The sequence below is a fragment of the Bos javanicus genome, chromosome 11, assembly GCF_032452875.1.
Source record: "Bos javanicus breed banteng chromosome 11, ARS-OSU_banteng_1.0, whole genome shotgun sequence".
Taxonomy (NCBI): Eukaryota; Metazoa; Chordata; class Mammalia; order Artiodactyla; family Bovidae; genus Bos; species Bos javanicus.
In genome coordinates, this window is record NC_083878.1 from 19,347,228 (window position 1) to 19,362,655 (window position 15,428).

Below are 15,428 nucleotides of genomic sequence, written 5' to 3' on the forward strand. Positions count from 1 at the left end.
GATACTTTGTAATTAATAGCAATCTGTAGGATGATACTTCAAAACAGCATGAACAGCTTGTCCCCCCAACCCAAAATTCACCCAGTGGTTTTAACATCCATCAGTGATCCTTGCCGTAGCAAAAGTAAAGTCAGAAACTGAAAAATTGTCCTTATTCTTCCACATTTATTAGCTAGTGTTCTTACATAAAGAAATGAGCCCTCCCCACCCCCCACCCCCACCCACAACTATTTTTCCAAGTACATGGTGGACATACAGACTATTTTTTAAAATACAACATGTTATAGACTATATCATCATCATTCTTTTTGATGCTCACATTTTCCAGGTTTGGCCCCTGGGAGCCCTTCCAGCTTTTGACACGCCCCATCAGTGTTTGAGCGCAAGACAGAGCTCTGTCCTTCACCTTGTACTGTTTACTCTGCACTGGGCCTTGAATCTCTCATTTTCTCTAAAGAGGCACTGCAGGATTTTAAATACATTCTAACAAACGTTTCTGGGATTCCCCACGAAATCAGGAGCCATGTGACTCTCCTGAGAAGGCACCCCCTGTGGAAGGCCGGCTAAAGCAGGAAGAGAAAATGTCTCATAATACAGCAGGCCTTCCAACCTGGGTGGGAGTTTTGCGCCTTTACATGCCCCATGTCCCAGCCTCTACTGTCCTTTGATCATAATTTTAGTAGGACTACAATCAGATCTTCTCACTCGAGCAATCTCTGTTTCCTCTTACATGTGGAATTCTGCACACCCAGGGTTCAAACTACACCAGTTTCTATGTCAGGTAGTGGGAGGTCACTAATCATAGTGCTGTGAGCTTTACTCATAACAAAACAGGGGCCATATGAAAATACTAAGGTCTAGAATACAAATTTGCCAATCCTAGAAGTATAATCTCCACACTGGTGTTTACCAAGTAGCTCCCGGGGAAATAAGAGGGTTTCAGTCTTCGGTGCTTAGCCTGCAATCCAAGAATCCTAATAGAGGTTCAAAAGAAAAATTAATTCCATGAGAGTAGAGATGTTTTGGATTTTTTTAATGAAAATCAATCTGCTGTGTTATTCCCTGTTCATCTCAACTGCTGTGTCATCTCATTCCACTAGTGACGTTTAACCAGAAACACGTTTTGCCATTGATAACAAGCATATGTGCTCTGCAGTGACTACCAGTGAATGAGTCTGGAGAGCACAATGCCACGTAAGGGTCTCAGCTGACAGCGGCCATGGCTTGCTCACCCACTGTCCAGCGGCTCACGGCCAGCGGGTTTTGCTGGATCATGTCAGAGTCCTCTTCTGAAGGTTCAGATGGCTTCGTGACCTTTCTCTAGGCCTTTATTTCCAATTGTCACATGTTGCTATGCGCCTTTAATTAATTCACTTTGGCGGGCTGGGAGGGGGCAGGAGGCGGGTTGTGTCTTTTTGTTCAGCACAGTCCTTCCACAGTTCAGAGTTGGGAAAGGTCAGAGAGGGACTTCCTAATACTGCCTGTTTGTCCTCTGATCCACATTTCAGAAAGCTGAGCTCAGGGTCCTTTTCCTTCTGAATAGAAACAGAGAGAATCACAGGTTTTTAGATGTGAGAAGACTAGGAAACTGAGGAGCCAGTGTCCCTGTGGCGTTTGCTATGGATAAAGTGAGGCCTCACCAAGGCACCCTCCTTGGGTCTGAAATAGCCCCACTCACTGTCCACCTGGGCTTCACAGTTCGTGCTAGTGGGAAGAACCTGCCTGCCAATGTGGAAAAAGTAAGAGACACAAGAGACGCAGGTTTGATCCCTGGGTCAGAAAGATCCCCTGGAGGAGAGCATGGCAACCCACTCCAGTATTCTTGCCTGGAGAATCCCATGGACAGAGGAGCCTGGTGGGCTACAGTTCACGGGGTCGCAAAGACAAAATGGTGACTTAGCACAGCACACACTGTCCACCTGGAGCAGGGCCGAACCAGGGTCTCCAGCCCTGCTCCAGGAGGGCATTCACGAGAGGAAGTAACTCCCCTGAGCCCAAACACGTGCCTCTTTCTCACCTTGAGTGACATTCCTAGCTAACACCAGGAGAACTTCTTTGCATCTCTATGGTGATGTATGGTTCCAAAACATCTTAACTATTTTTTTTTCCTTCAGATCCCTACAACGTTGTATAGTAAGTTGGTCCATATTATTATCCATATTTTCTGAATTAAAACAAACAAACAAACACCAAGAGTCTTAGAGATTGAGGCAGTTAATCATTGGTAAAATAGAAACAGAAACCTAGATTTTCTTGCTCTCAATCCCAAACCCTTCCTGAGACCCTGTTACCCATTCTACCTCATGACTCTTGCTGTTCCTTGCGCCAGAAGGACCTTTGGTGAACTCAGGCACTAGATTCTGTTCCACTGCCCATCTCCTATTTGACACTCTACACCGTCTCCTCTCCAAGCCCATCCTATAAAAATATTCCCTTGGGTTGAGAGTTAAAAACGCTTTCATTATCAAGCAGAAATATCACATAACAAGTGAGACCCCTTCCAAGTGTATTTAAATTTTAACAGAGATCTAACGAAAGTGTTCGTCACTCAGTCATGTCCAACTCTATGTGACCCCCATGAACTGCAGCCTACCAGGCTCCTCTGTCCATGGAATTCTCCAGGCAAGAATACTGGAGTGGGTTGCCATTCCCTTCTCCAGGGGATCTTCTCAAGCCAAGGGTTAAACCTGGGTCTTCTGCATTCAGGACAGATTTCTTACAGTGTGAGCTACCAGGGAACAGAGATCTAAGCACTAAGGTAATTCCTCAGTTATACTTAATGAGCATCTACTACATCCCAGACATTGCTCCAGGCCCTGGGGACTTAATAGCCACCAATGAGACCAACTGCCTTCCTCAGGGGGGCTTGTGTTCTACTGACAGTTTCATTTCCTTGGAATGAGGCTCCCTGGTGGAACTTCAGGCTAACTCCCTAGCAGAGCACCACCACGGGCAGCAGTCTTCACAGGCTCGTTCAGTCACACCAGGCTTGAGACTCGCCTACCCAACCCCAGTCATCCTTCTTGTTTATGCCTCCACCGTTTCCCTGATACACATTAGCATTCCTTCTCTAAACTTTCACTCCCTGGGTGGGCAACAAATGGCTATTTCCAAGGCTGATCTCTATTTACCTACTTTCAAGTTTCTCCAGTGCTGTGGAATTCAAATGGGTCCCACAGGGTCCATGAAAGTGAGAGGTAGTTGTTCATGCACAGCCAGTCGGCCACCAGAGCTCTCGTGTCCAGGATAGGGAGGATTTTCAGCTACTGACCTGGTTCAACATTCAGAGTCACACATATGAAAACTTCACCTCCAAGTCACATCTTCACAAGCAAATAAGGGCTGCTCATGTTAATTCTGAGTCATGAAGATGTTATGGCTTCCTTTCTAATACTAATAAAACACAGGCAATACAGAAAAACATAATGCCACTTGACTTTCTCACTGTAATCAACAATTCAGCAAAGGATGGGAGGGGGGTGGAGACTGACTGATTTCATTAAACTCAAGAGAAACAAATCAGAAGGAGGGAATCAACTTACCAGGATGCAACCATCTAAAATCTCTGGCTCCAGAAATAAATAGTTTTTTTTTTTCCTTTTTTTTTTACAGAAGGTAAACCCCAAAAGGGTGTAACCTACCCATCGTCTCTTACATATTCATCATCTAAAAGCCCAGCTGCCAAAGCAGGCAAGTGTCCACGTGTGATTTCATCTAAATCTTCTGATTTTGTAATCAGGCAATTCTGTGTTTTAGAAGATAGGGTGGAAATTAGCATCTTAACCAGTCAAGCTCCACTGACTCCAGTAATATTTTAACAGATGCCAGAAATGCGGGCACAGAAATCAATGGGCCGAAGAGTGAGGCTTTATTTTTTGTTTTTGCAATTCCGAGATTATCTCTGTGTTGGTGTCATTTTTGTTCAGAATGACTGTTGCCTTGAATTTATTGTATTGCTGCTTTAGAAGATGACATGACATTCTGTGTGGAAACGTTCCCTGGTGACTGAAAGGGAAAAGACTGTCTCTACTTAGGTATGAAATGAAGGGAAGCAAAGAAGGTGATGTGGCTTCTGTGACAATAGCAAGCCACTAATCTCAACGACAGCAGCCAAAACTATGCCGTCTGTGAGGTTGTGCCACCCCAGCTTCCTGTGAACCACTAAAGGGGTACAGAGAGAACTCAGGCTAGGAAAATACATTTTTCTGGCTTCCTGTGTAAAAGCAATAACTGTGCTATGCATTCCTGTCCTTTCGCCAGGGGTGGGGGGCGTCGGGGGTGGGGTAATACTTTGATTTCTCATCAAAGAGAAGCTGTGAGTTGTTTTATGATGGGATTTAACATTACTTCCAGAAACTTGAAATAATGAAGAAACAGAAATAGTGAAGAATAGGAAAGCCTGATGTGCTGCAGGAGCTGGATACTACTGAGCTTCTGAACAGCAACCACCAGAAACTTGACATGCTAGCTGACTTTGTTCATGTCCATAAAGTGAATATGGTTTTAAAATAGGCACTATAAGCTAGCTAGCATTTATTGAGCTTTTGCTGTGTGCCAGGCATTGTTCCAAGATCATTGGAACATTTACCTGATCTTTGTATTTGATCACCCCAGCAACACCACAGATATGTATTAATACTATTTTTAGCCTTAACTTAAGAGTTTGAGGAAATCGCAGCACCAGAGAAATTTAGTAACTTGCCCTTTGCCACACAGCAAGGAAGTAGCAGAGCTGAGAATCAAGTCCAGTCAGTCTGGCTCCAAAAGCCCTCTCTACACTGTTATCCTGTATTTTTTTCTGCCAATTATAGTGTATATAAAGAATCCTGACTTGAGGCACTTATTATTCAAATAGAGGATGTTTTTCATTCCCGGCCCCAATTACTCTCCAATAATATCTTTAATGACTTCTTAATTATTCCAGTAATCTAGACCTGTTTTTGTTTGTTTAACTGCACAGAATCAACTCTTCCTTAATGCCTCCCACAAGCAGAGGGTGGCGCCCCATGGACCATTTCTGAGATGTCCCCTGTCCCCTTCCGCTGTGGGCCTGGGGAGAGGACAAAGCATGAAGGAAGGGAGGGAACATCTTACCCTGCACACCGCTCTCCCCCAGAGGTAGCCTCGGACGCCTCCCCTTCTTCGAGTCCTGCTGAGGGGCCTGGGTCGGGTGGGGCCACCGACAGCACAGTTCCGCCAGCACGGCCCCACCCGTGGGAAGTTCAGTGACACCTCTCCTCATGCAGAAAGCGGGGACAGAAAGTGGGGCCTGGGGCCTTCTGGCTTCTGCACTGCGCCATGGCCAGAATCTGGACAGATTCCCACACCCTGTCCTGTGACTGTGCCAGACACCTGTCCCACCCCTGAGGCAGAGCGCCAGGATACCCCCATTTCAGATACGTTTCAGCACCTTCCCCAAGGGTGCCACTCTAATGGGCCTTGACAACACTAAACCCTAAGGGCATCCCCCTGAAGTGGGTCAGGGTGAGGGGAGAGACAGTGGAGGGGAGAGAAACCAATCACAACCACTGGTGACTTAGATGGCCAGATCAGCTGGTTTCTAAGTCCTGCGTAGCAGAGACTATTTCCAAAACTTCTCTATCTGCCCCTGCACTGTGGCCAGCTTAGCACCGCCCACCCAGCAGACCTGACTCACTGACCACCAGGAGGAATGTGGAGGAGCTGGCGCCTTCTCACACTGTGCTGCTACATACATATATTTTTTGGCCATACCATCCTGCCTGTGGGATCTTAGTTCCCCAGCTAGGGATTGAACCTGGATCCTTGGCAGTAAAAGCACCGAGTCCTAACCACTGGACAAGCAGGGAATTCCAATGCTGCTATGCACACTTAAAACTAGCAAAAGCCGTATCTCCCATCACCATATCTCCCATAACACCATCTCCATTTCTCACTATCAGCCTCTTATCACAATACCATCCAGAGTTGCCTGAGTCTGAAAAATTAAATTCACTCATTCAGTCATTCAGTAACCATGTGTTGAGCACATTTGGTGGCAGACTCTGAGCTCAGCTGTAAGGATTCCAGCATAAAAGAGATACTGGGGCCTTATCCAGCCTCAAAATTAGACAAACCTCTTTCAAGTGACAGTCCCACCATGCAGTGAGTCTCAACAATTCAAATAAAAAATCCAGTGAGAACAGTAAAAAGGGTGGCCCCTTGGTTGCCACTCTTTCTTTCGTGATAAAATTCCTTCAGAAACGGAAGGAAGAGGGGGAACTGGAGATGCGCAGGCCAGCAGCTGCTCAGGTCCCAACCCTCCCCTAACAAGATGCTTCCTGACCTCTCCTAGAATGTGAGTGAACAGATAAACCAGGTTGGGATGATCCCCTCAAGCATCGCAACCCTCCGCTGGGGGAGGGGCAGGTGTATCACGATGATGTCAGCTGCTGTCATTTATCAAAAGTCTATCGTGTGACAAGCACTGTGAAGCCCCCTTATAGACGTGATCTCTAACTGTGACAACAGCCCCCCAAGTAGGTCTGACCATCCCCACTTTACAGCAAAGGGAGCCAGGCTCAGAAGACTGGAGAAAGCCTTGTGGCCAGGCTGGTGAGGGCTGGGGCCAAAAGTCCAGGCGCCTGGAGCTGGCTATGCTTCTCCAATCAGGTTTCCCGGGCCCACCCTAGACTAGCTCAGTGGATCAGAATCTCTGTGAATAGAGCCCTGGATCACCCCCATTGCAATCCTAATGATGTCCAGGTATAGGCAGCTGGGGGACCCCTGGGTGCAGTTGAGTCTGGAGCTATTCTTATAATATGTCAAGAGTCTGAGGGAAGTTTTGAAATGTTTTCCCATGAAAATCTTTGAAAAAAGCCTAAGCTTCCATATACTTGAAGTTGTACAAAGAAACTACTTTTTAGTAGTTTTATTTCAAATTTCTCAAAAGGAACCTGGTCTCATGAAGAATTCACTTGGTGTCACACCAGGCATTATATTCAATAAGGACCTGGAATCATTTGGGGCATTTTCTCCATCTCCCTCTTAGAGACAGCTCTATTCCTTGAAGGAGAGCAGGCAAAAATGACTAGGTCTTCCATGGAAGAGTGTGAAAGACCAAGGAGAAGGCGCTGTTGGTTGAATTTATTTATGCTTGAAAATATCTGTGTTCTAAGAAAGTAACATAAACGGCTGTCCACAGGATATTTCATTTGCTATCTAGAAAATCAATATCAGCAAAGGCAGACTGGCAGGGAAGCAGGTTGGCAACCTCAGAATTAGCCAATGGTATGAGAAAAAGATAATCCAGATTCTTAGTATCTAAAGAGTTTAAAGTGGCAAAAATATTCACTATTTTCAAGTAAGTTTTTCTTTTAATTTAATTAATTGTGCTTTAATTAATAATTTGCAAGTACAATGTACTGTCAGTTTATTTATAGATTTCTCTCCAAATTAGTAATATATCCTATTTCATAAAATATACGAGTGACTCTGTTAAATGGCTTTTCCCTGTATGAACCTGAGCCTGTGTCTCCCTAAAGAGGCATTAATGCCTGGTAGCATTTACCAGAGGGTATAACAGAGGAGTACTTTGGAGAAATTAGAAACTTCCCTAGGACTTGTTATGAAAGCTCAGTTCCTTTAGAGTAATGGAAACGCCATAAATCACTCAGGTTTAGTTTTGCCCAAGGATGGCGTGAAGACTGGCTGAACCCCTGAGGCCGCTGCCAGCTCTTTAGCAATTAGTCTGGCACAGTCTCCAGGCGGATTTAAAGACGACCAACTGCTAGCAAGCATCAGGGTAAATGCGGGATCTGCTTCCTGCCCTGCCAGGCTAGCGCCTGCAAGAGCAAACAGGATGGCCAAACTCCAGCCCAGTTCCAGGGTGTTCTGTGCTGACCTGTGCTCCCAGGTCAATGCTCTGCCTCCCACAGGAGGTGACAGTGTCAAGGTGGGGAAACTGGCAAGTACCATTGCTGGGCAGTGGGTCTGAACACCCGACCCCACCTCATGTTTGTCTGCTCGTCTGGACAGGGCTGCAGTCTGACATGGCCCAGCACGCAGCACCATGTCCAAGAGGAGGCTGGGTGTTCCCACAGAGCATAGAGCTTCCTATCTCAGATCCTACCCCCTCGGCCTGCTGTTCTTTGTACCAAAGCTGCTTCATCCTTAAGCAGAGTTACGGCTAGAGCTGGGATGCTGTCATAGGCTGAAAAAACAACCCCCGAAAAGATATCCGTATCCTAATCCTGGAATCTGCAGATGTCTTCTTACACCGCAAGAAACGGGTAGGGGCAAAAAAGCTGGGAGGCCGTGCTGATATGATTAAGTTAAGGATCTTTAGATGGCGGGGGTGGGGCGTGGTGGTGATCCTAGACTGTCTGAGAGCAGGGTTGTCAGGGAGACAATGCAATCACACGGAGAGGGAGATTTAACACACAGAGAAGAGAAAGCCGCATGAAAGTAGAGCAGAGTGAGAACGGAGGGTGCCGGCCTTGAAGACTGGCGGGGTGTCACGTCAAGCAATGCCACTGCCACCAGGAAACAGAAGAGGCAAGAAGCAGATTCTACCTTTGAGCTTCTGGATGGAGGTCAGCCCAGTGATGCTGATTCCAGCTTTCTGCCTCCAGAACTCTGAGGGACTACATTCCTGTTGTTTTAGGCCACCGAGTTTAAGGTAATTAGTTATAGCATCCCCAGGAAACTAATACAGACGCACAGATGTAGAATGGCACACCTGCCATGGGGTCCAGCAGGCACAGGTGAGGGTCCTGCTGTTCCCTCCCAGGACTCGGGTGCTGTTCACTTTGGGGACCATGTGATGTTTCCTTCTGACGCAGACACGTGGTTCTCTATACAACCCCAAGGCCCAGTGGGCCGCTTGCCCCCCATGCCCTCAACATAAATAATTCAGATAAATAATTCATAATAAATTCATAAATAATTCATAATACATTCAGAGTATCGAAAATCGTGGAAGCAATCTAAATCATCACATGTGGATGAGGAGTAACGTTTAGAAGAAGAAACGAGATGGTCTTTACCATCTGATTAGTTCTGTTACCCCATTTTATAGATGAGGAAACTGGGACCTAGAGCAGTTAGTCGCCTAGCCATGAACCAAAACCAAAACGTCTAAGACACATTCTCTAAAACAATGAAAGCCCTGGAAGCACCCCCTACCTCTAGGCCAACACTAACTGAAACAGCGTATATATCCATGAACCATTGCTTCTGGTGTGCGGCAAATTAATTTCATGATTAATCGTGTTCAGCCTCGTTTAGGTTGCTATTGTTTTGAGCTGCCTTTTAAATATTTTATCATTACTTCATCTTTGGTTCATTCATCGGCTTATTCCTCCACCCAGATTGTACGTGCCTCCACAGCAGCTAGCATAGGACTTTGCTCATGGCTAGTGTTCAAGAACTACTTATTTCTGTCCTGAAGAGCCTACCAGCTATTCTGTGAGCCCCAGTGCAATTCCACTTTCTTACAGGGGAGACAGCAAGAGCAGATCAGAGCCCACCAGTTCCAGGGACAGCAGCACAGCCAGTCACTGTGACACAGGCGCCGGGGACCACTGCCATCGAGGCCGCCCACACCACCTTGCCAAAGCCCTCCCCATCTGCAGGCTCCACCGCCAGCGGCCTCCGACCACAGCCCGCGGGCCAGAGAAGCAAGAACCTGGGTCAGTAGGTAGACTGTATGCTGCCGTGTGCTAGAAAAGTGGGAGACTGGGTTTTTAGGGTCAACAGCCTCTCTGAATGCCTGTGTATGGAGTTTTGAGCTGGGTAAGGGAAGAACTCCTGAGACCTGGGCCGGGGGTGTGTGCCGTGTCTTCCCATACTGAAGGCGTAAATTGAGCTCATGATAATTCAAAACTGAACTAAAAGCTAAGCAAACTATGTAGAAGGACTTAATACAGATTTGAAAATAGGACTGCTGTTAATCATACTTTGGAAAGTAGGATATTATGTGAAACTTTCCCATCGCAAAATCTCCATTTCTCCCAAAGCTCAGTTGGAGGGCTAATAGATTTCTGTGTAAACACTGTTGGGTTTTAAGGGACAAACTGAATACTCCTGGAAGTCTTCAAATATTAGAAGCAAGCAACGACAAAAAAGAATCCCTTTAGGAAAAGTCAGGTAGCTCAAGTTTTTCTTTCTTTTCTGACTGCTTTTTGTCTTACCACTTATATCCATTTCTTAAGTCATGTTTTAGGTTTTACCAAAGTCCAGTTTATGGAATTAATCTTGGTATTACATCAAACACGACCTTAGGAGCCCATTGGATAATCCAAACAACGGCTTTACACAGTCTTCCATGTGAGGCACCCTGGGCAGTGAGCATCTATCTCATTTTTAAAGGTCCTCTGGCAAGAGGGTAGGAAATTCCACAGAGCGGGTGTCGCTGTGTCTCGGCTACTTCTAAATATCTCCCACCTGGCATCACTTTTTGCTTCTAGGAGGAAGTGCCCAGGACTGGGTCTTTTCAGCCTCACCTCCAGCCTCCAAACATCACCGCCACATACCATGGCCCTTCCCTCTTCTCTGTCGGAGCCCGGCTCTCTAGCCATCTTTCTATTCAACAAGTCCAAGCACTTTCAGTGTGCTAGACACTCTTGTAAGCCCCTGACAAATATTAGCCTACTAAATCTTCAAAACAACCCTATAAAGCAGATACAGTGCTTCTAATTTGATTAATTCATCGTATTGGAGAAGAAACTGGCCCCCAGTCACACTGATGGGAAGCAGCAGAGCCGGGCTCCACGACCAGCCACCAGCCCTCCCGTGACACTCCCCCGCCGCCTGCCCCAGCGATAGGAGGCATCTCCACCGTGAACAAACACCCAAGGCACTAACGATGTGGCACAGAAGCTGAGGCCTTGACCTGCCTGGACATGGTGACAAGATTAGAGGGTCTAGACACAGCCAACTCCTGCTCTGATTAGTAATAAACAATTACAGAATGCACAGTCCATTCTCTCCCTGTGCCAGGAGCCCTGCACACATTATTTTAATCTTCCCAACAGTTCTATAAAATAGGAAATATTATTATTCCATCCGATGCACGGCTCACGGAAGAAGCTATAACATAAAGTCCCCAAATAAAAATACCACAAAAATCATTTCTGAAATATATTAACACACTACCCCATCATCTTGATTCTTTTACAGACTTGTGAGTAGCTGAGTGAGTTGCTTGCTCTGGTGTCTGCTTAGAGGATGGCAATTTTTACATAACACATATAATTTAGCCTGGGGCATATTTACTTTGCTACACTGGGAGCTTGGAAATCCTGTTACAAGTTGGGCCTTTGCTTGTGGAAAACCTCAAGCAACTTGAAGCAGTGGCTCCCAGCCTGGCAAAGCTTCCTTATTCCTGGCTTGGGGACACAAGCTTTGGGCAGCGGCCTCGAAGCCCATCAGTTTGTGCTTCATCCCGGTCCAGCACCCACGTCCGTGCTGCCCCACAGCCTCCTAGACAAATACCCAGGGTAAGCGCTCTGTGTAGCCTGTGCCCTAATTGCTACGAGAGGAGCCAAACTGGGGAGGGAGACAGGAAGAGAGGACTTTTTAAAACGTGAATAGTTTACTCAAAAGATTTTCCGTAGGAATGAAGAAGAGTGAAGATTCATGTTTGAATGCCTATGTCTCTTTTTTTTTTTTTTAATAACAGCCTTCTTGAGATACTTTTTGCCTACCGTACAATTCACTCATTTAAAATATTCAGTTCAATGATTTTCAGTGTACTCAAAGTAGTGTGACCATCACCACAGTCAGTTCTAAAACATTTTCATCACCTCAAAAAGAAACCCCACATTCACTGACAGTCACTCACCACGTCCCCCTAAAGGGCTCCCCCACTGGCCCTAGATAACCACCAATCTACTCTCGTGAATGCCTATCCTAATGCTTGGCTGTAGACATTCGCTGTGATATTTCAGCCCAACTGTACCAAATAATATTTAATATATAGATAACTTATTTCTTCAAATAGCTGAAAATATTCTATTAAATTATGAGAGCAACTCTCCTGCTGATGGACAAGTAAGTCACTATGGATGCATTTAAGTGAATTTTTTTTCCTTTCGTATATGTGACTGTAGTCAAAAGATTCTAGAAGTGACTGTGGGTGGGGCACTGAAGCAAAGCCTAATTCACGTATTCATTCAAAAGCATTTCTTGAGTGCCCATTGTGTGTCAGGTGCCATTCCAGGGTCTTGTGCCACGTCGGTGAAGATATCCTACCAAGATCCCCCAAGACCCCTGCAGCAGGACACCTAAGATGTATGAGGCAGAGCAGGAGCAGCCTGCTTTTGGGGGTCTCGGAGTCATCTTTGCTCTCAGATGAGCTCAAGAGCTGCCTTTCAGACAGGACACAGGCATGGGAGGGAGTCCAGCAGAGTCAAAACTTTGCAGCAAGAAAAGAAAGCGGCTCTCTCAGCTCATGAAGAGACGCTGATGCAGGTTGTAGGACTCCCAGGAAGATGGGGCTGGACACCAACGTCACATCTCAGCCTCTTAACTGACCCGCAATTGTGCAAACCTAACAAGACAGAGACCCACTCCAGTGTTCTTGCCTGGAGAATCCCAGGGGCGGGGGAGCCTGGTGGGCTGCCGTCTATGGGGTCACACAGAGTCGGACACGACTGAAGTGACTTAGCAGCAGCAGCAAGACAGAGAGGAGTATAGAACAAGAGAAGGCTGGGGCTTCTTCGGGGAGCCAAGACCTAGAGCGACAGTGACTCAGAGCAGAGGCGAGACTGTTCATGTGAGAGGCCGGTGGGGTAGAAATGTCGGCACCTAGCAGAGCCAGGAAGTCAGAGTGCTGCTTCCCAGGACCAGAGGGGGCAGCCTGGAGAACCAGGTCCAGCGTTATGCTGAGGAAAGGGCTCTGGAAACAATGGACGATGCCTTAGGTCCAGCTGCAGGGTCCGCTGAATCTACTGCGGCTTGGAAGGTAGAGTGTGGCTTTGCCCGGCATTGTTTTCTGGTCAGGTTTATCTCAAGAAGTGCCCGGGATGCCTCAGCTAATCTAACACATCATTAGATGTGTCTACACTAAAGGGTAAACCCCAGAGAGGAGCGGAGCGCCACCTGGTGGAAGGGCCGGTGACACATGGCCCTTCTACTGCAAGCCACCTGCTGACCAAGGTCCGCTAAGGAAGAAGTGGTGAAACCTGGGAGGGGAAGGAACCAGTATCTGTAAAAGCCTGACCCTTCCACGTGCAATTTCCATTCTCACCAACATGTATCTCATCTCTGAATGTTTATCTTCCTTAAAGTATCAGGAGGAGATTTTTCTTAAAATCCAGTCATAAAACAGTAAGACAAACATTCCAAAAGAAAGATCGGTGAAGGTTATGACTGGGCAGGCCATGGAGGAAGAACTACAAATAGCGAATAAATATAACAGATGTTCACCAGGAATCAAATACACTTAAAGTAAACAATAAGGTGTCAGTTTTCACCAATTCACATTGGAAATTGATAAAACACAGTTTGGGTAACAGTGTGGAGAAATGACCCAGCATTTCCTGCACTTACAGGAATATATCCTAAGGTAATTATCAGCCAAAGTCAAAAGAAGCCTGGACATAGATGTTGTTCATGATAGAAAAATAAGTGGAGACAATTTAATTGTCCATTGTCAGAATGGTTAAAAAGTCACTATGCAGCTATTAAAATATGCATACTTCCTGACAAGATAAGATTGGTCTGTGACAGCTTGTTAAGTCAAAGAAGCAGGCTACAAAACAGGATGGCTACCAATCTCATGTGTTATAATTATGTTTTGCACATGAGAATATGTGCATAGAAAAAGGAATAGAACACTGTATACCAAAATTATAAACCAGCCACTGCTGGATAGAGGGATTGCAGATGATTCTTTACTACCCACAGTGGATATGTTGATCGTGAGCACGTGTTCACTTTATAATTAGAAAACAGAGCTATTTTGAGTTTGTGTCCAAATAATTGGAACAAGAAAGCAGAGACATCACTTGCCAACAAAGGTCCATATAGCCCAAGCTATGGTTTGAATGGCAACCCACTCTAGTACTCTTGCCTGGAAAATCCCATGGACGGAGGAGCCTGGTAGGCTGCAGTCCATGGGGTCGCTAAGAGTCGGGCACGACTGAGCGACTTCACTTTTCACTTTCATGCATTGGAGAAGGAAATGGCAACCCACTGAGGCGTTCTTGCCTGGAGAATCCCAGGGACGGGGGAACCTGGTGGGCTGCCATCTATGGGGTTGCACAGAGTCGGACACGACTGAAGTGACTTAGCAGCAGCAGCAGTAGCCATGTGGAAAAGGCAATGGCACCCCACTCCAGTACTCTTGCCTGGAAAATCCCATGGATGGAGGAGCCTGGTGGGCTGCAGTCCATGGGGTTGCTAAGAGTTGGACATGACTGAGCGGCTTCACTTTCACTTTTCACTCTCATGCATTGGAGAAGGAAATGGCAACCCACTCCATTGTTCTTGCCTGGAGAGTCCCAGGGACGGGGGAACCTGGTGGGCTGCTGTCTATGGGGTCACACAGAGTCAGACACGACTGAAGTGACTTAGCAGCAGCAGTAGCAGTAGCCATGTATGGATGTGAGAGTTGGACCATAAAGAAGGCTGAGCACTGAAGAATTGACACCTTTGAACTATGGTGCTAGAGAAGACTTTTGAGTCCCTTGGACAGCAAGGAGATCAAACCAGTCAATCCTAAAGGAAATCAGTCCTGAATATTCATTGGAAGGACTGATGCTGAAGCTGAAACTCCAATACTTTGGCCACCTGAAGCAAAGAACGGACTCATTGGAAAAGCCCCTGATGCTGTGAAAGATTGAGGGTAAGAGGAGGAGGGGGCGACAGAGGATGAGATGGTTGGATGGCATCACCGACTCAATGGATATGAGTTTGAGCAAACTCTGGGAGATAGTGAAGGACAGGGAAGACTGGCGTGCTGCAGTCCATGGGGGTCACAAAGTGTCAGACACAACTTAGTGACTGAACAATAACAACAACAGTTGGAACAAAGACAAAAGGAATGAAAAGTTATGGTGGATAAATTTGATTCTAAGAAAAACAGGTGTTTTCCCATGACCGCTTATCTCTCCCCTTCCATGAAACTTGGTTCTTTCCCTCAGCCAGTTTTTATGTGGTCCCTTTCCCCCCTAAAACAGACTTTGCAGCTCTCTTTACAGAATCTCCCATCTCTCTCTGCCCTTTTAAAAACCTTGCTTCAGAAAAATTGCCCAGTGAATAATGAATGCTGAAATGTATTCGATTCTCCCACAGAGTAATTAAGGATAACCCATTGTGTACCCTTAAAAATGACTGAAAGCTAATGCTATTTGCATCAATACCATGTTAATGCAGTTTAAGCAAACTGCTAAATGTTAAGTGACATTTCTATTGAGGAATTACTGTAACTCCCTCGGGAGAGGCACAGCTGAATTATTATAAGA

The 15,428-nt window shown here is 46.1% G+C and overlaps 1 protein-coding gene across 2 annotated transcripts in view; it reads left to right on the top strand.

Moving 5' to 3' along the window:
• VIT (vitrin) overlaps positions 1–15,428 on the top strand; it is a 123,558-nt gene that overhangs the window by 64,044 nt on the left and 44,086 nt on the right. The window contains exons 6-7 of one of the 2 annotated variants that reach the window (XM_061432069.1): positions 3,613–3,690; positions 9,459–9,650. In XM_061432069.1, coding sequence (XP_061288053.1) covers positions 3,613–3,690; positions 9,459–9,650 — 270 coding nt within the window. The remainder of the gene's footprint in view (positions 1–3,612; positions 3,691–9,458; positions 9,651–15,428) is intronic. The other variant, XM_061432071.1, reaches the window with a different exon arrangement.